Source organism: Salmo trutta, chromosome 30 (genome assembly GCF_901001165.1).
Source record: "Salmo trutta chromosome 30, fSalTru1.1, whole genome shotgun sequence".
NCBI lineage: Eukaryota > Metazoa > Chordata > Actinopteri > Salmoniformes > Salmonidae > Salmo > Salmo trutta.
In genome coordinates this window covers 39,311,957-39,338,626 of record NC_042986.1, presented here as the reverse complement: position 1 = coordinate 39,338,626, position 26,670 = coordinate 39,311,957, and the positions used below count along the sequence as shown (strand labels likewise).

The following is a 26,670-nucleotide window of genomic DNA, read 5'->3' as shown; positions in this document are numbered from 1 at the left end:
CACACACACACACACTATAACACACACACACACACTATAACACACACACACACACTATAACACACACACACTATAACACACACACACTATAGCACACACACACTATAACACCAACACTCTATAACACCAGCACACACACTATAACACACACACACACTATAACACACACACACACACTATAACACACACACACACTATAACACACACACACACACTATAACACACACACACACTATAACACACACACACACTATAACACATAATCACTATAACACACACACACACTCTGAACCCAGTGCGGCAGGACTTTGACAGGTAGGATATTGTACACTCACTATAACACACAACCACTATAACACACACACACACACACACACAGAGCGGCTTAGTTTTTTCTGTGAGAACTGGGGTGGAGGCGCAATTTTGATATGTGGCGTAACCATTTCAAAACGGCCTGGCCTCAGCAAATTTAGACACCATTGATTTTTTACTGTTATTTTATCTGTGCCTCAACCGTAGAGTTAATACACCCTCTCTCTAACTGCCCTGCTGGAGTTTGGCTGCTCATTGATCTGTCCACAGTTGGCAACAGCATTCCAGATAAGGCTCTGATTGGCTGCTTCTACCTGGGGCTTCGTCCAAAATGGCACCCTATTGCCTGTGTAGTGCGCTACTTTTCATCAGAGCCATGGTCACAAGTAGTGCATTACATATAGGGAGTAGGGTGTAATTTTTCTCTTAAAGTATCTTATCTGGATCCCCAAGAGAGCAGGGAGAGAGGGAGAGACAGAGACAGAGGGAGGGAGAGGGAGAGGGAGAGGGAGAGGGAAAGAGAGAGAGAGAGAGAGAGAGAGAGAGAGAGAGAGAGAGAGAGAAGGGGAGAGAGAGAGAGAGGCAGAGAGAGGCAGAGAGAGAGAGAGAGAGAGAGAGAGAGAGAGAGAGAGAGGCAGAGAGAGGTGGGAGTTATGGTGGGGAAAGGAAGAGGTAGTGAAGGTGCAGAGATAGAGAGGGTCAGGGAGAGGGAGAGAGCAGGGGAGGGAAAGAGAGGCAGGGGAGGGAGAGAGAGTGTAGGTGTTACTCCTGTAGTGGACACCTGCAGTGTGTGTGTGTGTGTGTGTGTGTGTGTGTGTGTGTGTGTGTGTGTGTGTGTGTGTGTGTGTGTGTGTGTGTGTGTGTGTGTGTGTGTGTGCGCACGCACGCGCGTGTGTGTGCGTGTGTGTGTGCGTGCGCGCGCGTGTGTGTGTGTGTGTGTGATGCTTCGACAGCCCACACCTCTACCCAGGCCCTATCAGAGCCTCTCCCACACCACAGGAGTCGGGGATCAGCCGCTAGCCTCCACTCACTGTAGCTGTCTGTTTGCTCACCTCACCACCCTGCTGAAGCTAATTGGCCAAGACAGTTGGACTGTAGGGGTTGAAACCATAGAAATAGAATTAGAGAGGGAAACCCATTGGACCAAAAGCAATTTGACTACACCATCATGGGTATTAATGAGGATGACCGTTCTAGTAATTATATTTCTATGGTTGAATATGAACATTGCGAAGACAGAGACCTTGAGAGAGATGTGGGGAGTGATTGTCTTCAGATACTGTATCGAGCTGGGGAGGGTATAGACTACACTATAGATTTCCTGTGAGGAAATATATTTTGATTGGTTTTCTTTTGGCAGTCCTGCGTTATTGCTTCTCCTAAATGCAGTAAACAGTGTTTATGCCCCTGTGTAACACTATGCAACACTGTGTGATGCTATGCAACACAGTATAACACTGTGTTATGTAGTCACTGTGTAATGCTGTGTTATGTAGTTACTGTGTAACGCTGTGTTATGTAGTTACTGTGTAATGCTGTGTTATGTAGTTACTGTGTAATGCTGTGTTATGTAGTCACTGTGTAATGCTGTGTTATGTAGTTACTGTGTAATGCTGTGTTATGTAGTTACTGTGTAATGCTGTGTTATGTAGTCACTGTGTAATGCTGTGTTATGTAGTTACTGTGTAATGCTGTGTTATGTAGTTACTGTGTAATGCTGTGTTATGTAGTTACTGTGTAATGCTGTGTTATGTAGTCACTGTGTAATGCTGTGTTATGTAGTTACTGTGTAATGCTGTGTTATGTAGTTACTGTGTAATGCTGTGTTATGTAGTCACTGTGTAATGCTGTGTTATGTAGTTACTGTGTAATGCTGTGTTATGTAGTTACTGTGTAATGATGTGTTATGTAGTCACTGTGTAATGCTGTGTTATGTAGTCACTGTGTAATGCTGTATTATGTAGTCACTGTGTAATGCTGTGTTATGTAGTTACTGTGTAATGCTGTGTTATGTAGTTACTGTGTAATGCTGTGTTATGTAGTCACTGTGTAACACTGTGTTATGTAGTTACGGTGTTATGTAGTTACTATGTTATACACATTATTGGGTAGTGATGGTTTTCTGTTTCACCTTGGATTAAACGTTGACATAGAAGGGACATGAGATCAAATTGACTTTAACTGGCATCAGTAGGGAATCATCAGGGATACTAGCCTAATCTCAAGTCTATTAAAGGGTTAGAACAGGGGCCTCTCTCTCTCTCTCTCTCTCTCTCTCTCTCTCTCTGTCTCTCGCTCTCTCTCGTTCTCGCTCTCTCTCGTTCTCTCTCTCTCTCTCCCCCTCTCTCTCTCTTTCTCTCTCTCTCAGTGTACATTCAGACAGGGATACCAGGTTAAGACTGAAGCAGAGTGTTTTCTCCCTCCTGGTTTGGGTGATGATAGTTGATTGACAGGGCCTGTGGGGTAAACCCAATATGATATGTGTCTGAGTGATGTGGAGGAGGAGAGGATGTGTCTGTCTGCCAGGCAGTAGATGCTTCCCAACTGCACTACTTTGACTAGGGCACAGAGGGCTTATTTTGGGAACTCTTATCATCATGATGTGCTCCCCCTTAGGGGGTTGTTGTCTACCTTTGGCAGGCGGGAGGAGGGAAACAACTCGCCCCAAAAGTTTAGGAAACTCATTGTATTATATCTCAATTTCCTCTGATAGAAACTTCATTCTGCACTCACAAATTCATTTTCTATTAAATTGTGATTTAAAGTCTGTCATCCCTTTTTGTGAAGTGCACTTACTGAGTATTTTGTTCACATCGTGTTGCAGCAGTAAGTTTTGCAGCAATAAGTGTCTTTATGTCTAACACAAGTTCAATATAAAACGTCACATTCATTGTAATTACTAAGGAGTCTGTTCCAATCGTATATGCCATTTCAGACTTAATCGGTTTCTTTGATTATTATTTTCAGTATGTAATTAGCTAATGTGGTTTTTAAACCTCGTCTTTTTTCCTAAAAACGTTAAATTTTCTTGATAAGATGATTGGTTTGGTTTTAATTCCATCTCCCTTTAAATGCTCTTTTGAAACCTTTTCATGTGCATTCACTCAAACATTTGTCTCAAGGGTGTTATGTGAACTGCTCTGGCTAAGATCAATTTAATTATCAGTTATTAAATGTGTAATGAGCTTTAATGGCCAGTCACTGCTATAGAAACCAAACTCACAGAGTGTTTTAAGAGTCCAGCTCTCAGGCATTTTAAAAGGGCAATCTAGAATTGATTGGTACATCCATTATTTATTTTTTTACTTTTATTATTATTGAAGAATATAACTTATAAATGCCTCATGAGCTTAGTTCAGCAGTCTTACTTCATCACAATCCAAAATCGAATTTATCTAGCCCCATCACTCAGCAGTTTACCAAAAAAGAAGCCACATTGTTGTTATTTGAATCTCAGATTTCCCCTTTAAATTCTAAAAACTCATTCTATTGAAGCTTTTTGAGAATTCCAGAATCCTGCTCTGAAAGACACTGGTGAAGGTCCAGTGAACGTAGATATATGAACGAACACACACTAACACACACACACACACACACACACACAGATATGCACACACACATTCCTCATCCTTGGGTGTGTTTTCTTTTTCAGGACAATCAAGGCAGAGGTGTACGACTGGGACAGAGATGGAAGGTAAGGACACACACACACACACACACACACACACGCACACACACACACACACACACACACACACACACACACACACACACACACACACACACACACACACACACACACAATAATGTTTTCACTTGATTAGTTTCCAGACGAGAAATGATTTATGCATCAATGGCAGGAGTATGATTTGAGTTAGGACATTCCTCATCATGTTTTAGAAGATTAAGCACCATGACATCACTGTTATATGTTTCACTGCTACAACACTGACATGTTTCACTACTACAACACTGTTAAGTTTCACTACTACAACACTGTTAAGTTTCACTACTACAACACTGTTATATGTTTCTCTGCTACAACACTGTTATATGTTTCACTGCTACAACACTATCATGTTTCACTACTACAACACTGCTATATGTTTCACTACTACAACACTGTTATATGTTTCACTGCTACAACACTGTCATGTTTCACTACTACAACACTGTCATGTTTCACTACTACAACACTGTCATGTTTCACTACTACAACACTGTTATATGTTTCACTACTACAACACTGTTATATGTTTCACTACTACAACACTTTTATATGTTTCACTGCTACAACACTGTTAAATGTTTCACTGCTACAACACTGTCATGTTTCACTACTACAACACTGTTATATGTTTCACTACTACAACACTGTTATATGTTTTACTACTACAACACTGTTATATGTTTCACTACTACAACACTGTTATATGTTTCACTAGTACAACACTGTTATATGTTTCACTACTACAACACTGTTATATGTTTTACTACTACAACACTGTTATATGTTTCACTACTACAACACTGTTATATGTTTCACTAGTACAACACTGTTATATGTTTCACTACTACAACACTGTTATATGTTTTACTACTACAACACGGTCATGTTTCACTACTACAACACTGTCATGTTTCACTACTACAACACTGTTATATGTTTCACTACTACAACACTGTCATGTTTCACTACTACAACACTGTTATATGTTTCACTAGTACAACACTGTCATGTTTCACTACTACAACACTGTTATATGTTTCACTAGTACAACTCTGTCATGTTTCACTACTACAACACTGTCATGTTTCACTACTACAACACTGTTATATGTTTCACTACTACAACACTGTTATATGTTTCACTACTACAACACTGTTATATGTTTCACTGCTACAACACTGTTATATGTTTCAGCAGCTTAATTCCTGCTCTTTTGAGCCAAATACACAATACATCCATTATATTTCTACATTTCTACACCCCAGAGGGACTGTCTATGCACACAGTCTGACATTTTGTTGTTGTGGTGTACTTTACCTTGCAGCCATGACTTCATCGGTGAATTCACCACCAGCTTCCGAGACCTGTCCCGGGGCCAGAGCCAGTTCAATGTGTACGAGGTGAGTGGAGAGGAAGGGAGGGTGGGAGGCAGGGCACTCACCCAATTTGTCTCCCAAAGGCGTACAGATAAAACAAAGAATAACATAATAAACCAAAGAAACATAACAAATAGACCACAGGCCCTTGTAGGAGGACGGAGAATACCAAGAGAAATTCTGACATAATATCTCTGCAACCCAGTTAGGAGACGTACAGTACATTACAGTACTACAATATTAGCATTAACGCTAGTGTTTACTCAACCTTATGCTAGCATTAGCATAACTTTCCCTGGTTCACACTGAACCCCACTGAGTTTGGCTATGGTAATAGCAATCTGGACATCATAGTGGATGATGTAAGGGATTAGAAGGAGATGAAAAGTTACAGTGCAGTGCTAGAGGGCCAGGCCTAGATTATACTTCTCTGCCACAACCCTGCATAGGTATTAGGCGTACTTGAGTTTATTTTATTTTTACAGGGACAGTGCACATTAATCAACGTTTCAGTAAAAGTGCCGGTTTTAGCCAGCCGGCTAATTTTCAACAGCAGTCCCTGGGCAGGTTATTAAAAACAATTACAATATAGACAATCATAGAACAGTGAGCACACGCAGAGTAACATAGGACAAGCAAGACATAGCATACAGACAGAGTAACATAGGACAAGCAAGATGTAGCATACAGACAGAGCAACATAGAACAAAAAGCAACAAGACTTAGGTTACGTATCATGTAACCTACATAGTGCACTACTTTTGAACAGATCCTTACTGGCCAAGGTCAAAAGTAGTGCCATATATAGGGAATATAGGGTACTGTACAGTGAAATGAATATAAGGATAATAGTCCTTGGCCCTCTGAGTCTACTGCTGGTCCCTGATAATTAAAACTGTTGACACGTTACATTAAGAACTGACATTGGAAAGGGGGAAATGGGGGATACCTAGTCAGTTGTACAACTGAATGCTTTCAACTGAAATGTGTCTTCCGCATTTAACCCACAGCCCTCTGAATCAGAGAGGTGCGGGGGGGGCTGCCTTAATCGGCATCCACTTCTTTGGCTCCAGGGGAATAGTGGGTTAACTGACTTGCTCAAGGGGCAGAACAACAGATTTTTACTTTGTCAGTTCGAGGATTCGATCCAACAACCTTTCGGTTACTGGCCCAATGCTCTAACCACTAGGGGAAGGGAGCGAGAGAATTACCGTACGACACACCACGCATTCACCTTGCACAACCAAATTGACAAAGAAACAAACCAAAAAAGAGGCAAGGTCTTCTCATACTTTTTTGATTTGAAAAAAGCTTTTCACTTATTTTGTCATGAGGGTCTGCTTTACAAATTGATGGAAAGGGGTGTTGGGGGAAAAAACATACAACATTATAAAATCTATGTACACAAACAACAAGTGCGCAGTTAAAATTGGCAAAAAACACACATTTCTTTCCACAGGGCCATGGGGTGAGACAGGGATGCAGCTTAAGCCCCACCCTCTTCAACATATATATCAACGAATTGGCGAGGGCACTAGAACAGTCTGCAGCACCCGGTCTCACCCTACTAGAATCTGAAGTCAAATGTCTACTGTTTGCTGATGATCTGGTGCTTCTGTCCCCAACCAAGGAGGGCCTACAGCAGCACCTAGATCTTCTGCACAAATTCTGTCAGACCTGGGCACTGACATTGAATCTCAGTAGGACAAAAGAATAATGGTGTTCCAAAAATGGTCCAGTTGCCAGGACCACAAATACAAATTCCATCTAGACACCGTTGCCGTAGAGCACACAAATAACGATACTACCTGAGTCTAATCATCAGCACCACAGGAAACTTCCACAAAGCTGTGAACAATCTGAGAGACTAGGTAAGAAGGGCCTTCTATGCCATCAAAAGGAACAAAAAATGTGACATACCAATTAGGATCTGGCAAAAAATACTTTAATCACTTATTGAAACCATTGCTCTTTATAGTTGTGAGGTCTGGGGTCTGCCCACCAGCCAAGAATTCACAAAATGGGACAAACACCAAATTGAGACTCTGCATGCAGAATTCTGCAAAAATATCCTCTGTGTACAACGTAAAACCCCAAATAATGCATGCAAAGCAGAATTAGGCCAATACCTGCTATTTATCAAAATCCAGAAAATATCCGTTAAATTCTACAACCACCTAAAAGGAAGCAATTCCCAAACATTTCATAACAAAGCTCTGTTCACAAACACAAATAGACTCCACAGAGCCCCAGGACAGCAACACAATTAGACCCAACCAAATCATGAGAAAACAAAAAAATAAATACTTGACACATTGGAAGGAATCAACAAAAAACGGAGCAAACTAGAATGCTATTTGGCCCTAAACAGAGAGTTTCACAGTGGCAGAATACTTGACCACTGTGACTGACCCAAAATTAAGGGAAGCTTTGACTATGTACAGACTCAGTGAGCATAGCCTTGCTATTGAGAAAGGCCACCGTAATCAGACCTGGCTCTCAAGGAAAGACAGGCTATGTGCACACTGCCCACAAAATGAGGTGGAAACTGAGCTGCACTTCCTAAATACCTGCCAAATGTATGACCATAATAGAGACACATATTTCCCTCAGATTACACAGATCCACAAAGAATTAGAAAACAAACCCAATATTGATAAACTCCCATATCTATTGGGTGAAATACCACAGTTTGCCATCACAGCAGCAAGATTTGTGACCTGTTGCCACAAGAAAAGAGCAACCGTTTACAAACTCCATTGTAAATACAACCCATATTTATTTATTTTCCCTTTTGTACTTTAACTATTTGTACATCGTTACAACACTGTATATATACATAATATGACATTTGTAATGTCTTTATTCTTTTGGAACTTTGGTGAGTGTAATGTTTACTGCTCATTTTGTTTTTTTATATTATCTATTTCACTTATTATGGCAAAGTAAATATATGTTTCCCATGCCAATAAAGCCCCTTACATTGTGAGAAAGAGAGAGTGAGAGAGAGAGAGAAACAGTGAGTGAGAGAGAGAGAGAGAGAGAGAGACCTGTGTTGTATGGTATGACCCAGCTACTGAGTGATTAAGTCTGTAGGGGGAGATGAGAGGGGAAGCCTGGGTGTTTTACCAGGCCAGGAAAAGAACCCTGTCAGAACCCTGACACCGTGACAGAGAGGACAGAGATGCCTGGGGGAGAACCACAACACCGTGACAGACAGGATAGAGATGCCTGGGGGAGAACCACAACACTGTGACAGAGAGGATAGAGATGCCTGGGGGAGAACCACAACACTGTGACAGAGAGGATAGAGATGCCTGGGGGAGAACCACAACACTGTGACAGAGAGGATAGAGATGCCTGGGGGAGAACCACAACACTGTGACAGAGAGGATAGAGATGCCTGGGGGAGAACCACAACACTGTGACAGAGAGGATAGAGATGCCTGGGGGAGAACCACAACACTGTGACAGAGAGGATAGAGATGCCTGGGGGAGAACCACAACACTGTGACAGACAGGACAGAGATGCCTGGGGGAGAACCACAACACTGTGACAGACAGGACAGAGATGCCTGGGGGAGAACCACAACACTGTGACAGAGAGGATAGAGATGCCTGGGGGAGAACCACAACACTGTGACAGACAGGACAGAGATGCCTGGGGGAGAACCACAACACTGTGACAGAGAGGATAGAGATGCCTGGGGGAGAACCACAACACTGTGACAGAGAGGATAGAGATGCCTGGGGGAGAACCACAACACCGTGACAGAGAGGATAGAGATGCCTGGGGGAGAACCACAAGACCGTGACAGAGAGGATAGAGATGCCTGGGGGAGAACCACAACACTGTGACAGAGAGGATAGAGATGCCTGGGGGAGAACCACAACACTGTGACAGACAGGACAGAGAGGCCTGGGGGAGAACCACAACACTGTGACAGAGAGGATAGAGATGCCTGGGGGAGAACCACAACACTGTGACAGAGAGGATAGAGATGCCTGGGGGAGAACCACAACACTGTGACAGAGAGGATAGAGATGCCTGGGGGAGAACCACAACACTGTGACAGAGAGGATAGAAATGCCTGGGGGAGAACCACAACACTGTGACAGAGAGGATAGAGATGCCTGGGGGAGAGACGAGGTAGTGGAAGGAGAGGATGGAGACAGGGGAAGGGAATGCTACCTTTGACTTGATATTCAGCACTTCATGCGCCGTGTGTTTCCATGTGTGGATCCTGCAGAATGAGCGCTGGGGATGTTTCACATAACCTTGATCCTCTTATTACCAGCTCCTGCATCATACACACCTTCCTGTGGCCTCAGGTGCTGAATACGCAATAAGGATCTTAGTTATGTTATAGTCTCTATCAGCCATCACCTCTCATCTGCAATCGGTTCATTTTCTCTCTCTCTCTCTGTGTGTGTGTGTGTGTGTGTGTGTGTGTGTGTGTGTGTGTGTGTGTGTGTGTGTGTGTGTGTGTGTGTTTATACATATATATTGGCATGTGTTGTTCAGAGACACAAACCTCGGTGGATTCCGTTCCGTTCGTTATTACATGCATGTAATACACCCAGGATAGACCCCGATGAACAGCCTGGAATAACATGTGCACTACACTAAGCCTGAGGGTCTGGTATTTCAGCGTTACCCACTGCAGTTATGGGACTGAGTTTCACATGCCCCGTTACATATACTGTACCTACAGTATAACATGGGGGGTGGGGGTGAGCATACCTGATGTTCTTTATTGGCCCAGAGGAATGGAGACATGATATTATTATCAGCATGTTCATGTTGTGCCTGTGGAATCCTAGGTCGTGAACGCCAAGAAGAAGATCAAGAAGAAGAGATACATCAACTCTGGGACGGTGAGTCAGTCCAAATCAATAAAAAAAATCTCCAGGTTAAAATCTACATCTCTTCTTGCCTGGTGCAACCGAATATTTCTTCCCCATCATCTCTGTTTGTTGTGTTCATTAATGAGTTTTATGTTTGTAGTAAGAGAATTGCAGTGGTTTAATTTCTGTAGCTAATTGTTTGTTATCTGATTCCTAGACAAGATAGAAACTTTGTTTTGTTACGGTCCAGATAATAAACATTAGCCTGGTGCCAGATCTGCATGTGCTGTCTTGCTAACTCCTACGGACCATTGCGATGTTTGGCATGCAATACTAAACACAAACAGCTCTGGGACCAGGCTAAATGAACATCACTAGAAGAGAAATAAGTTGTAATGGCCTCAAACAAAGTTAACTGGTGAGAGTCTATAGAGATGATAACTGTCCTATCAGTGACTGAGTGGCTGCTTCTTCAGTTCTCCTTCACATGTCCTGTTGTCCAATCAGTGACTGAGTGGCTGCTTCTTCAGTCCTCCTTCACATGTCCTGTTGTCCTATCAGTGACTGAGTTGCTGCTTCTTAACTCCTCCTCTACATGTCCTGTTGTCCAATCAGTGACTGAGTGGCTGCTTCTTCAGTCCTCCTTCACATATCAAGTTAAATCAAATGTTATTGGTCACATACACATGGTCAGCAGATGTTATTGTGAGTGTAGAGGAAATGCTTATGCTTCTAGATCCGACAGTGCAGCAGTATCTGACAGGTAATATCTAACAATTCCACAACAAAACCTAATATCTAACAAATTCCACAACAAAACCTAATACACACAATCTAGTAAAGGAATGAGACTATATAAGTATAAAATATATGGATGAGCAGTGACAGAGCGGCTAAGATGCAATAGATAGTAAAGAATAGATAGTGAAGGATACAGTATACAGTATATACATATGAGATGAGTAATGCGAGATATGTAAACATTATTAAAGTGACTAGTGTTCCATTGATTTAAGTGGCCAATGATATCAAGTTTGTATGTAGGCAGCAGCCTCTCTGTGTTAGTGGTGGCTGTTTAACAGTCTGATGGCCTTGAGATAGAAGCTGTTTTTCAATATCTCTGTCCCAGCTCTGATGCACCTGTACTGACCTTGCTTTCTGGATTGGAGCGGGGTGAACAGGCAATGGCTCGGGTGGTTATTGTCCTTGATGATCTTTTTTGCCTTCCTGTGACATCGGGTGTTGTAGGTGTCCTGGAGGGCAGGTAGTTTGCCCCCGGTGATGCGTTGTGCAGACCTCACTACCCTCTGGAGTGCCCTGCGGCTGTGGGTGGAGCAGTTGCCGTACCAGGCGGTGATACAGCCCGACAGGATGCTCTCGATTGTGCATCTGTTAAAGTTTGTGAGGGTTTTTGGTGACAAGCCACATTTTTTCAGCCTCCTGAGGTTGAAGAGGCGCTGTTGCTCCTTCTTCACCACGCTGTCTGTGTGGGTGGACCATTTCAGTTTGTCCTTGATATGTACACAGAGGAACTTTGATTTTTGTTTTTTGACATTGAGTGCAAGGTTATTTTCCTGACACCACACTCCGAGGGCCCTCACCTCCTCCCTGTAGGCTGTCTCGTCATTGTTGGTAATCAAGCCTACCACTGTAGTGTCGTCTGCAAACTTGATGATTGAGTTGGAGGCGTGCATTGCCACGCAGTCATGGGTGAACAGGGAGTACAGGAGAGGGCTGAGAACGCACCCTTGTGGGGCCCCAGTGTTGAGGATCAGCGGAGTGGAGATGTTGTTTCCTACCTTCACCACCTGGGGGTGTGTTGTCCTATCAGTGTCCTATCCTGTTGTCCTATCAGTGACTGAGTTGCTGCTTTTTCAGTCCTCCTCCATACTTCCCGTTGTCCTACAGTTTCAGTGACTGAGTGGCTGCCATGCCCAGCCAGTGGCTGATGTTTAGGAGACAGTGAATTGTTATTATTGCCTGGGCAAACACACACAGTTTTGGATGCAGAGCCTCAATAGAATGACTGTGGTTAGATAATTAAAATCACAGAGCAAGTCATCAATCATGTTGCTCTCATAACTCATTGAGATGGATGGATCTCTCTCTGTGTGTGTGTGTGTGTGCGTGTGTGCGTGTGTGCGTGTGCCGCTCTGATATCAAACAAACTTCTTCTACCTAGATGAATCATTCCTGGGTGGCAGTTGGTTTTGTTAGCCTTCGGGCCCTGGGGCTAACGATTAATGTGCTTAATATTTCAATTGGTAAATTGAGTTTGTGTTGATTACTGATGTGGATGGTGATTATTATTAAATTGGTAAATAAATTGTCTTGGTGTTGATTACCTAAGTGGGTAAGCGACCTTCAGAAAAGAAAACTGTTTTGAATGTCTTTTTTACCCTGGTGACACTACTGTTGAGAACAATTGTTTAATTTGGTAAATAAATCATGTTTGTGTTGATTACCTAAGTGGTGATAATAACCCTTGGGTAACTGTTTTGAATGTCATCTTTACCCAGGTGACTTTGCTGTCGTTCACGGTGGAGTCAGAGCACACGTTCCTGGACTACATCAAAGGAGGGTGAGTTGGTCCAAAAGTCTATATTACAGTATTTCAATATTCAGAAACATGGCAACATTTGAAACTAGGCTCAAGTCTCAATTCAGAAGCATAACTTCCACTGTCCTTCAAAAGAGTTGCAGAACCTCCATTTCACTAGGCAAGTCAGTTAAGAACAAATTCTTATTTCCAATGAAGGCCTAACCCAGCCAAACCCAGATGACCCTGGGCCAACTGCGCACTGCTCTACAGGTACTCCCAGCCTGGATTCGAACCAGGGACTGCAGTTACACCTCTTGCAATGAGAAGTAGTGACTGAGACCGCTGCACCACTCGGGAGCCCGCTTTGTGTTGAATCTGACAGATTTGAGAAATACCCGTTGAACTCTTTAGTGAGAGGAGATGAGATATATTGTATGTCTTGTGAACATGTACTATAGACACAGGCAGGCAGGGTTATTGAATTATAATTGATTTATAGTTTTTTTAGGGGAATACAACGTAGAAGATACAAGGCAAACAAAACATGACAGTGGTGGTGGGGAGATTGCGTCATCACATTGCATAGTTAGTTACCTTATAAAATGTAATTATAATAATAACAACAATAATTATAATGGTAATAACAGTAAAGCAGTATAATAGCTTATTTTGACGTATTTAGGGGAGGGCAGTATCAGTTAACATCCAGGAAATGAAGGAAGGGGGACCAGGTGTCGTAGTACGATTGTGTCTGTTATGTGATGTGGTCAGTTAACAGATTGAGCCAATGCAGTATAGAGATCCTTGTTCTATCTATCCAGTTTTGTAATATACTTTTTTTTTTCATTGTGAGGGAAAGTAATACAAAACAAAATAATTTTTTACTGTCACATACACCGGATAGGCGCAGTGAAATGTGTTGTTTTACAGGGTCAGCCATAGTAGTACGGCATCCCTGGAGCAAATAGAACATTTCTGTATTGAGGTGGGGTATTTGTTATGGACAGATCACCAAGGAGGGAGAGGGAGGGGAGACAGGGATGCTGAGGTCAAGGATATCGAACAGCTTGTTCATGACCCCCAACCAGAATGACTGTACGGGTACGCATGTCCACAAGGAATGATATGGTTTCTGAGAAACCCATGAGATGTAGTTTATGATTGGTGATATGTGAAAAAATATTGGTGATAGGTGGCATGTGATCAAAGATAAAATGACATGTATAAGACCCTAAATGAAACCTATTACTGCTTTCAATATGTCTTTATGTGTGTCTCAAATGGCACGATAATCACTATATAGCGCATTGGTCAAAAATGTACTTCCTCCTGTTCTGTTGGGGCTGTATGTCTGTCGGAGACACCCTATTCCCTTTATATTGCACTACACCCTACGGGCCCTGGTCAAAAGTGTACTTCCTCCTGTTCTGTTGGGGCTGTAGACAAGTTCAACTTGACAACACTGTAATGTTCTGCCTGTCTGTCGGACACACCCTATTCCCTTTATATATTGCACTACACCCTACGGGTCCTGGTCAAAAGTAGTGCTCCTGACGCCCCTGCTCCTGACGCCCCTGCTCCTGACGCCCCTGCTGCTGACGCCCCCGCTCCTGACGCCCCCGCTCCTGACGCCCCCGCTGCTGACGCCCCCGCTCCTGACGCCCCCCCTGGTGACGCCCCCGCTCCTGACGCCCCCGCTCCTGACGCCCCCGCTCCTGAGGCCCCCGCTCCTGACGCCCCCGCTCCTGAGGCCCCCGCTCCTGACGCCCCCGCTCCTGACGCCCCCGCTCCTGACGCCCCCGCTGCTGACGCCCCCGCTCCTGACGCCCCCGCTGCTGACGCCCCGCTCCTGACGCCCCCGCTCCTGACGCCCCCGCTCCTGACGCCCCCGCTCCTGAGGCCCCCGCTCCTGACGCCCCCGCTCCTGACGCCCCCGCTGCTGACGCCCCCGCTGCTGACGCCCCCGCTGCTGACGCCCCCGCTGCTGACGCCCCCGCTGCTGACGCCCCCGCTGCCGATGGGTACACTTCCTGCTTTTACGTCCTGCTTTTATTTCCTGCTTTTATTTCCTGCTTTTATTTCCTGCTTTGCTCCTATGGGTACACTCGCATGGCTACCAGTCCGGTTTCAACTAGATACCACAGGCCTATTGTAAAAATGAATGAAAACAAAAATTAGCATTTTTGTCTTAATTTTTAGAGTTAGGCTTTAGGTAAGCAGTGTGGTTAGGGTTAAGGTTAGGTTTAAAATTACATTTTAAAAAGAGAAATTGTAGAAATAGGCAGGTTTATTGTCTTTGTGGCTGTTTTAACTAGTGACAACTCGCCAGTCCACACATTATGCCATCATTTGACTTGAATGGGATGCCCGTTCTATTCATTCCATTTCTATGGCAGCACATGCAGTCAGGAGTGGAGGAAAGCAGAACATGTGCCACACCCCAAAAATGTGGATCCAAATGATTAATTCTTTTAACGTTTATTTTTTTATTTATTTTTTGCTATTCGAACGGAGACCGCAGTCATTTGCCTTGCCAATTATCATGATCCAGCCTGTAACGGCTGTCGTCGGAATGAGACCAAAAGCGCAGCGTGGAAAGTGTTCATGATGTTTTATTTTCACCAACAACACTCAAACAGAAATAACAAAAAATGAAACGAAAGCGCACAGTTCTGTCAGGTACAGATACGAAACAGAAAACAACTAACCACAAAACACAGGTGGAAAAAGGCTGCCTGAGTATGATTCCCAATCAGAGACAACGATAGACAGCTGCCTCTGATTAGGAACCACACGCGGCCAAAAACACAGAAATAGATAACATAGAATGCCCACCCCACATCACACCCTGACCTAACCAAATAGAGAAATAAAACGGATCTCTAAGGTCAGGGCGTGACACAGCCCTAATTACCATTTCTAAAACCACCAGTCTTCCTGTTATTGGTTTGATTGATAGGATTCTCCATACCTGGGTGGAGAGAGTCTCTGCCGAAGGAGACAAGGTGGTCTGCCTCTTACTGTCAACCCTAGACAGAACATGTATGAAATAAGATGAATGACCATGAAATATGGAGTAAGGAGTATGGAGTGTGACGACTGTATAAAATATGAAGTGGGTTTTAGGCCTTTAATGGGAAGCTCCAACCTGCCACATACTCTATATGAAAACACTTCCTCCCAGTGGATCTGTGGTAGCTGTCCTGGTTTCAGCTCTGTAGCAGTCCTTGTGCTCCACTGTTAGTTCAACCATAACCATCCACCCAACCACCCATCCATCCATCACCATCCACCCACCCAACCATCTATCCAATCATCCACCCAACCATCCACCCACCCAACCATCCATCCACCCACCCACCCACCCAACCATCCATCCACCCACCCAACCACCTATCCAATCATCCACCCAACCATCCACCCACCCACCCACCCAACCACCCACCCACCCAACCATCCACCCACCCACCCACCCACCCAACCATCCACCCACCCACCATTACCATCCACCCATCCATCCACCCAACCATGACCATCCACCCATCCATCCATCCACCCAACCATAACCATCCACCCACCCACCCACCCACCCAGCCATAACCATTCACCCTTCCACCCACCCATCCACCCAACCATAACCATCCACCCATCCATCCATAACCACCCACCCATCCACCTATCCACCCACCCACCCATCCATCCACCAACCCAACCATAACCACCCACCCACCCATCCACCTACCCACCCACACACCCACCCACCCAACCATAACCATCCACCCACCCATCCATCCACCCACCCACCCACCCAACCATAACCATCCACCCACCCAACCAACCATAACCATCCACCCACCCAACCATAACCACCCATCCATCCACCCATCCACCCACCCATCCATCCATCCATCCACCCACCCACCCATAACCATCCACCCAACCATAACCACCCACCAACCCAACCACCCACCCACCCAACCATAACCACCCATCCATCCATCCACCCACCCACCCACCCACCCATAACCACCCACCCAACCACCCACCCACCCAACCATAACCACCCACCCACCCAACCATCCATAACCATCCACTCACCCATAAAGAAAAGGAGGCGGTTTATCACACCATCCCAGATCAAGCCTCTACCCCAGAGACTTGAGAGATCTGAAAGGATTGAACAGGTGTCCACAATACGGTAATCTCTCTCGGCACCCAGAACTAAATATGTCTGTCAAGAGACTAGCAACATGGCAACAACTCCATCTGGCCTATCAGATGGCAAGATTGAGCTATTCGACCTATCCAATCCTCTCAGATGTACCTCTACCGTTAAGTGTCTAGGAGGTAGCGGCAAGAGTTGATTTGGGATTCAGACTACCTATGCTGACCACTAGTATCCAAGAGTCAACCACTAGTCCTGTGCTTTACAAATCCTGCATTTATCTAGTAGCCTTTTACTATGTGAGTGAGTGAATAGGACTCACCACGCTACACTACAACAAGCAGACTGTTAAAGTGGATATTGATGACACTACGGTTGCTTTGGATTCCTTTCAGTCTCCTGTGTGTTTAGACTCACAAAACCACTCACGTACTAACAGACAACCAAACACATATCGACTTTGATCAATTTAGTATGATTTATGGGCTCTTAGAGGATAAGAGGTGATTTCTCTTTCCTTGGTGCCACAGAGTCCATGTGATAATTCTGGGAGTTTAATAGGTTTTTGATTAATGTTGAAGTGATATGTGGATTATAATAGTGGTCATTAAGTCACACACACTTGCACCAGATGCACACACACTCACACACACACACACTCTCACACACACACTGCCTCAGAGAGATTCATGCAAGATTTATTATCTTTTATTGAATGTTTCCTTTTGGATTAAATATTTTTTAATTAATAAAATCTCGCCTGGAGGAATGGATTATTTAAGATTTCTGTTGTATTTAAGTCTCTTATTAATGTTTAAATAGATGGAGCAAAATATAGTCTGCAGATGAAGTGAAAAGGCATGATATAGCCTTTAAACCACGGATTTGATTTTCATTTGATTCTGGTTAAGGTTGTCTGTGGAATGGGGGTGGAAGTCAATGTATCTCATGTTGAATGAACACACTGCACTCTTAGAAAAGAGTTCAAAAAGGGTTCTTCGGATGTCCCCATAGGAGAACCCTTTTTGGTTCTAGGTAGAAATAACCCTTTTGTGTTCCATGTAGAACCCTCTGTAGAAAGGGTTCTACATGGAACCCAAAATGGTTCTATTTGGAACCAAAGGGGTTTTACCTGGAACCAAAAAGGGTTCTTCAAAGGGTTCTCCTATGGGGACAGTTTTGGGGATGAAGCCTAAATTATCTATTTCATTTTATATACTGTGTAGTTTGGCTCCTGGGTGCTGATTGGCTGAAATCCGTGGTATATGAGATAATATACCACAGGTATGAAGCAAAACTACTTGTTAACTTTTCTAATTAGGTTGGTAACCAGTTTATAATAGCATTAACGCACCTCGAGGGTTCGCGTTGCGTCGTGCGTAAGAACAGCCCTTATCCGTGGTATATTGACCATATATCACACCCCCTATGGACTTATTGCTTAAAGTGGAACTGACAGCGTTTTAACTATTTTGCAGATATGAAACAAACAGACAATCATAATATCAGTCAAAAATATCACAATTCCCAGTTTATGATACAAAATCAACATCATTAAATGTTTAAAAATGTGTTCTATTTGACTCAACACTCCATAACGTTCACTAAGGCATTGTTGGCAGAATAGATGAATGCAGTTCAATGCATGATTAATATTAGTTCAGTTCTTTGCACCCCATCATTGTGAGGTATTGTTTGTTTTGTGACACACTTCTATTAGGAGCTCTGTGTTTCCCGTAACTTAATCCTCCCGTGTATGATAGTTTTGGCCTGCCTCAGTAACGACTCCTTTTGCCTATTCCCTGCCTGTACGGATTTCCTGTTATCAACCTATTGCCTGATCTCCTGGATGACGTTACTAGCCTTTTCCCTGCCTGTACTGTTGCCTTTTTGGACCCCCTGTGTATGACCTTCAGCCTGTCCCTGGACCCAGCTACCTGCCTCCTCCTGTGTATGACCTTCTGACTGCCCCTGGACCCAGCTACCTGCCTCCTCCTGTGTATGACCTTCTGCCTGCCCCTGGACCCAGCTACCTGCCTCCTCCTGTGTATGACCTTCTGCCTGCCCCTGGACCCAGCTACCTGCCTCCTCATGTGGTCCTTTACAATAAACAACTACTGCACCCTGCGCTTGAAACCAGCTCTCTGTCTCCCATCGTGTTCATTTACACAGAAGGACGAGTAGGCTACAACTCCCCATTGTTAATCAGTGCAATTCTGACGGCCAACTAACTGACATTTCTTTGGGGTGGTTTATCTTTGTTGATTTTTAGCTCATCTTGCTCTTGCTAGCATTAGTTGTTGCTCTTTTGTTGTTGATGTGCATAAGAGATAACCTACCTTTTCATGGTTGTTTGATCAATAGGACTGTAAAGTTCACAAATGTAAGAGACCTCCCGTGGTATTTACATACGGTATTTACAGAGATCCATTCAGGTGTGTTTTGTGGCTTTTAGCGAATGTGTTCTAATGATCTAAAGTCACGCTGTTGCTACTTCCTGTAAACACACAGTCCAGTTCAAAGTGAATTATGACAGGCCAGTGTGGCAAATGTCTTGTTTGCATAAATGCCAACTGTAGCTTTGATTGGCTATGGCGCACCGGTCTGCGTAGACTACGGTCCTGGACGAGACAGATATTTTTATTAGGTTTTATTTACTGCAGTGGCTATTAATTGTCCAAAAGCACGGCCGCTTTCCCACTCTATATTGCTATAGAATTTTCACAAATGACTTGGTATACGTCGCTACAAAACATTCTAAGAATTTAAGAAAAAGACCATATCTAACTGCTCCCTTGTCGTAATTATTTTTTAAAAAGTGTCATATTCTTCCCGGGGGTGTAAATGAACAGATTTTAATAATATATAATGTTGTTCAAATGCTGTCAGTTCCACTTTAATTGAATAAGCACACGCTGGGGATGAAGCCTAAATACAAAATGATTTGTTATTTGATATTACAGTATTATATGAAAATACAGGGTTGTAGAATGATATCACACAATGATTGATACTGTTTTGCTCTGCAATTGTGTTACGTGTGTGGTTGGTCTGTGTGGTTGGTCTGTGTGGTTGGTCTGTGTGGTTGGTCTGTGTGGTTGGTCTGTGTGGTTGGTCTGTGTGGTTGGTCTGTGTGGTTGGTCTGTGTTGTCTTGTAATAGTGTTTTATTATACATTGGTTTTTGGCACCCAGAGGGAAAGAGAGAAACAGAGGGAGAGAGAGAGAGAGAGAATGTTCAATGTTGTAAACTGTGTGATTAGCATCTAAGTGATATGTGGTTTCTATTTGTGTTCCTCTGGGTCCTTGCCGTTGCTGTAGCATGAACATACTTTATACCATTGGCCCTGTTCATTTAGCCTAGAAGCTGTCACAGAAGCAAGAACAGCAATTTTGTTCTATGAAAAGTGTGTGAGATTGCTGGGTTTTTACTCTAGTCCGGGGAATTGGTATACCAAGAAACTTTTGGGACAACTTTTGGGAAACAACAGCAGCACTTATATTTGAAGATGAAAACAATAGATCGTGAAAAGGAAATGGCTGAAAGAGAGAGGTCGAGAGAAAAATACAAAACCTAAACATACAAACAATATAACCAATCTGTGAGGAAGGAGTCTGTAGGAACAGGCAAGTCAGGGGATAGCCTATACTTTACTAATGGGTTGAATGAGGCCCTAGCCTAGTGAATTCAACTCACGCGTCCACCTTGCTTTTTCTGTGAAAGACATCCGTATGTCTGAGCTAATTTAGGGAATCAACTGAGTTCCATGGGGTACTATTATCATGGGAAGGCATTGCCATCTGTCAGCTGAACAGCCAGAGCTCTAACTAACTCAATAAAGATTCATGAGCTAGGGACTAGGGTCTACAGTCTAAAGTCTAGGGTCTAGAGACTAGGGACTAGGGTCTAGGGACTAGGGACTAGGGACTAGGGTCTACATTCTAGGGTCTAGAGACTAGGGACTAGGGTCTAGGGACTAGGGACTAGGGTCTATGGTGTACAATCTAGGGTCTAGGGACTAGGGTCTAGGGACTAGGGTCTACAGTCTAGGGTCTAGAGACTAGGGTCTAGGGACTAGGGACTAGGGTCTACAGTCTAGGGTCTACGGTCTACAGTCTAGGGTCTAGAGACTAGGGACTAGGGTCTAGGGACTAGGGTCTACGGTCTACAGTCTAGGGACTAGGGACTAGGGTCTAGGGACTAGGGTCTACAGTCTAGGGTCTAGAGACTAGGGACTAGGGTCTAGGGACTAGGGTCTAGGGACTAGGGCAGGGGTGGGCAAACCTTTTGGCTCAAGGGCCACATTGAGTTTTTGCAACCAAGTGAAGGGCCACATACCATATGCGTGACAAAACGTGAAGCTTTTATTCATTTAACATTGAAACGCAACTACTAGTGTACTGTAGGTGTACATATGCTTGCAGAACAATTCTACTTTTGTACCATCTCTACCCTTGTTTTTCGTGAACAAATTTTTCACAAAATGATCACAAAATGTATATAAGTTATAACATCACAGACACAGTCAAACACACACACAGATCCTGCATCTCTACTGTTGTAAAGTACAATCAAACTCACATTCACAATATGCAAACTTAAAAATATATATATTTTATATGACTGGAGACATGCAAAATGTAACAGCAGATGTGTAAAAAATAACTATTCTTAAATTTGAGTGAAACATATGGTAAGAGCATCCGTTTCATTTGGAATAGTCTGTTTTTGAAAGCATATTAAGGAACAATTCTCATCACCATTGTGAGCCATATTTACATTTATCCAATCACCTCAGCCCAAATCTGACTAAAAAAGTGTTAATTGTCAGATGTATGGGGACAAATTACCTGTATCCAAGTGCATTGCTGGATAATTCTCACTGCACAACCATCACCATGAAAAAGCATAATCCTTGCCTACCCCAGTCATGGTTGTTTGAGTCTTAATGTGAACAATGGGTCTGGTCAGCTCTCTTGGCAAGAGCATCAAAGTCTGGTGTCATCTTTGATGTAGAGATTCTCAGAACAGCTGACAAGTGGTCATTTGTTAAATTTGACCTGTGACGGGATTTGTTGTAATTCATGACTGAGAACGTTTGTTCACACACATATGTGAACCCGAATAAAACAAGCATCCTTTAGGCGTGCTTTTTAATGTTTGGACACTTTGTTTCATTCAGTGAGCCATAGAACTGGTCTATTGTTGCTGTTTTGTACTTCTCCTTCAAAGCACTGTCACATTGGATGTCGATGTGCGCCAATTGTGTGTCTGGTGGTGCTTTCTCACTGTCGAAAGACATGACACAAGCTCCAACTCAGTCTCAATCTTGGTGAAGTCTGAGAAGAGACGGGAAAACGTTCAGGTCCATCAACGTGCTACTGTATCTCAGTGCGGCACTGCGATGTGGGCGCGTTCAGTGCGGGCAGTGTTGGAAAATGAGAGAGAGACCGACTGCTCATTTGTCTGAAGAACAATTATAGTTTGGTCTTGAATGCTTTCACGCTGGAATACAGTTCAATGCACAAAAAACACAATTTCCCTGCAGTTTCACATTCAGATCATTCAGATGCACCAATATGTCCACACCGAAAGCAAAGTTGCCCAGCCAGTCTGTGTCTTTCAACTCAGAGAAGTCGTCAGCTTTACCAACCATATCAACGAACATACCTATCTCCCCTCTCAGTTCCCACACACGGCGAAATACTTTTTCCAGGCTTAGCCAGCGCACATTTGAATGGTATAACAAGTCCATTGAATAGCTGAATGAACTGACGATGGTTGAGCCTCCTTGCCCGTATAAAGTTGACAAAGTTTTACAACCACTTTGACAACATTTTCCAGCTTTAACACACTTTTACACAGGGCTTCCTGATGAAAATATAGTGAAGAAATATCAATTCCTCCGAGTTTCTTATTTTACTTTGTCTTGTAATCTTTTTAGTAGGCCAAATGTTTTTACCGGTTAGATTTGGTGATCCATCTGTTGTGGCGTTTGTCAGTTTGCTCCACGGTAGATACATTTTTTCCAAGCAGGCAGACACCCTGTCATGTAAGTCAGAGCCTCTGGTTGTTCCCATCGTTGATTCCATCGCAAGAAGTTCCTCTGTTATTTTAAAGTTCTCATTTATTCCTCTGACAGAAATTAAAAGTGGAGCGGTGTCTCTGATGTCAGTATTCTCATCCAGTGCTATAGAAAAAAGTTCAAAGCCATCTGCTTTTTTTCTTCAACTCTGAGATTAGTTCCTCACCTATCACTTCCACGCACCTGGTGATGGTTCTGCGTGATAAGCAAATTTTCTCGAATTGTCTTTTACTCTCAGGACAAAATATACCAGCAGTCTCCACCATAAACTCTTTCACAAACTCCCCTTCAGCAAAATGCTAGCTATGCTATTTTACTATTTTATGTGCCACTATGTAGCTTGCCTTAGTTACGGAGTCTTGAGTAGAGCACCGTTAGTAAACTTATTTTGTTGGGCTTTTAAGTTTGGTGGCAAGTTTTGAGACCTTCCTTGCCTTTTCCTGAGAGGACAGATTGCTAGCGTAGTTAGCATGCTTGCTTGAAAAATGACAATTGAGATTATATTCCTTTAAAACGGCAACACTTTCTTGGCATATCAGACATAGTATTAGTAAAAAAAAGTATTTTGCTGTCCGTTCTTTTAACACGCGACATTCAGAGTCCACTTTTCTCATTTTCGCAGCACTCATTTTGCACGTCAAAAGTCATCAAGTAATGAAGTGGCTATGACGACTGAGCACATTCTGAATCTGACTGTAGGCCCAAATACAGCGCCCACTGCAAGGCCACAGTACAATCTATTGGAGGTTGTTTGTATATCATGGAATGAGTAATTTTAGGCCAAATAACTCAAATATTATAATATTTAATACATTTTAAAAAATGTCTCGCGGGCTGGGCCGTACTTTGCTCCACCCTTGGTCTAGGAACTAGGAACTAGGGTCTACGGACTAGGGTCTACAGACTAGGGACTAGGGTCTATGGACTAGGGACTAGGAACTAGGGTCTAGAGTCTATGGACTAGGGACTAGGAACTTGGGTCTAGGGTCTACGGACTAGGGACAAGGGACTAGGGTCTACGGACTAGGGACTAGAAACTAGGGTCTACGGACTAGGGACTAGGGTCTACAGACTAGGGACTAGGGTCTATGGACTAGGGACTAGGAACTAGGGTCTAGGGTCTACAGACTAGGGACTAGGGTCTATGGACTAGGGACTAGGAACTAGGGTCTACGGACTAGGGTCTATGGACTAGGGACTAGGAACTAGGCTCTAGGGTCTACAGACTAGGGACTAAGCACTAGGGACTAGGGTCAGCTACTTCCTCTCGGGTGGAAATCAGAGGAGTAGCCCGATTAGATCAGACTGCACAGTACTAACAATAGTAAGCACATCGTTCAATCTGGTTTACCAGGCTATATGCGGAGAGCCAATCACTGTTGATCACCATAGAAGAGGCACAAACTACAGTAGCTACAGCTGGTCACTCCTGGGTCTTTAAAGTCTAACCGCTTAGGGAATGAATGGGGAAATTAAGATGGAGTCGTTTTCCCTCGATTTTCAGTTATTTTCCTTTGTTTCAAGGTCCTTGGTTGTCATCCTTTGCATTTCTCATGAATAATATATGACTTAGAGCTTTGTTAAGCGTGTGTGATGCTGTTTACAGATAGACATACTTTATGCGAAAGGAATCCATGATTATTAACCAGAATACATAATATACGGACAGATTTACATACTCAGCACTAGGCACACACTGCTGAATTTAGATCATAATGAGGATGATAAACGTACAGTAGTGAGATACTGAAATTATTAAATCAAATTCTGCACAGTAGTTAGGTTTTTGTCAGTGTAGCTTCGATACAATGTTAGTTAGCACTAATCACTTGTCTCTCATTATGGACACTTACTTTCCTGTCAGATCATGAGTACTTTCACCTCCCTCGGCTTATTGGGTTATAAGAAACCATTTGGGGAATTTGTTTTCTAGGTTTTCCTAGATGTTTGGGATGCTGTTTGCATATTGCTGACAGCCTAAATGGTCATGCATGATTATTCACTGTAGGCAAAATACAATAGGGACAGAGATGACTAGCACAGGACTGAATTTAAAATTAATGATGTTAATATTCCACAGTAGTGGGCCTCAGACGGGGTTGAACATGACTGACTTGCTGCCTAACTGGGCTTGGAAACCAGACCGGCTGCTGCTCTGCTGCCGTGAACGTGAATTAATTTCTCCTACACTGCTGGGAGACAGGATAATAAATATGAAATATACCAAAAAATCTACCTTCATTTTTGAGAAGTCTCCCCGCTTGAGCAGGAAAGGCAGTTGGGTCGGTTTGGTCTGTGCTTCTCTCCCAGGTGAGAGCTGGGGCAGAGAGCGAAGTGATGGCTTCTGGGTAATTGCGGTGGGGAGGATTATGTATTTAAGCCGACGGGACGTAACGGTAACTTTGTAGGAGACAGAGAGCTGTCATATAAGAGTATCTTTGTAGGAGACAGAGATGTGGAGAGAGAGAGCGGGGGAGACCGAGACAGAGAGATGGAACAGAGGGGAGGGAGAGAGAGGTGGAACAGAGAGGTGAAGAGAAAAAGAGAGGTGGCACAGTGAGAGAGGGGGAGGGAAAAGGAGAGAGAGATAGAACAGAGAGGTGGAGAGAGAGATTGAGAGAGAGAGAGAGAGAAATCTTCCCCAATTTTTGGAACCAAGAACTGATCACCCCAATCCACAAAAGTAGAGAAAAATTTGACCCCAATAACTACCGTGGGATATGCGTCAACAGCAACCATGGGAAAATCTTCTGCATTATCATTAACAGCAGACTCGTACATTTCCTCAGTGAAAACATTGTACTGAAGCAAATTTCAAATTGGCTTTTTACCAAATTACTGTACAACAGACCACGTATTCACCTTGCACACCCTAATTGACAAACAAACAAACCAAAACAAAGGCAAAGTCTTCTCATGCTTTGTTGATTTCAAAAAGCTTTTGACTCAATTTGCCATGAAGGTCTGCTATACAAATTGATGAAAAGTGGTGTTGGGGAAAAACATACCACATTATTAAATCCATGTACACAAACAGCAAGTGTGCGGTTAAAATTGGCAAAAAAACACACATTCCTTTCCACAGGGCCGTGGGGTGAGTCAGGGATGCAACTTAAGCCCCACCCTCTTCAACATATATATCAAGTAAATGGTGAGGGCACTAGAACTGTCTGCAGCACCCAACCTCACCCTACAAGAATCTGAAGTCAAATGTCTGCTGTTTGCTGATGATCTGGTGCTTCTGTCGCTAACCAAGGAGGGCCTACAGCAGCACCTAGATCTTCTGCACAGATTCTGTCAGACCTGGGCCCTGGGATCTGGCAAAAAATACTTGAATCAGTTATAGAACACATTGACCTTTATGGTTGTGAGGTCTGGGGTCTACTCACCAACCAAGAATTTAAAAAAATGGGACAAATACCAAATTGAGACTCTGCAGAAATATTATTAGTGTGTGTAACCGATGTGAAATGGCTAGTTAGTTAGCGGTGGTGCGCGCTAATAGCGTTTCAATCGGGTGACGTCACTCGCTCTGAGACCTGAAGTAGTTGTTCAGGTCCGTGGCTTTTGTGGCGCGATGGTTAACGATGCTTCGTGGGGTGTCAGTTGTTGA

General features: G+C 43.5%; 1 protein-coding gene across 2 annotated transcripts in view; it reads left to right on the top strand.

Moving 5' to 3' along the window:
• The window catches only part of LOC115168663 (copine-5), a 158,633-nt gene that overhangs the window by 95,280 nt on the left and 36,683 nt on the right, over positions 1–26,670 (top strand). For both annotated transcript variants that reach the window (XM_029724135.1, XM_029724134.1), the window contains 4 exons: positions 3,965–4,006; positions 5,367–5,442; positions 10,243–10,296; positions 12,786–12,847. In XM_029724135.1, the coding sequence (XP_029579995.1) occupies positions 3,965–4,006; positions 5,367–5,442; positions 10,243–10,296; positions 12,786–12,847 (234 nt within the window). The remainder of the gene's footprint in view (positions 1–3,964; positions 4,007–5,366; positions 5,443–10,242; positions 10,297–12,785; positions 12,848–26,670) is intronic.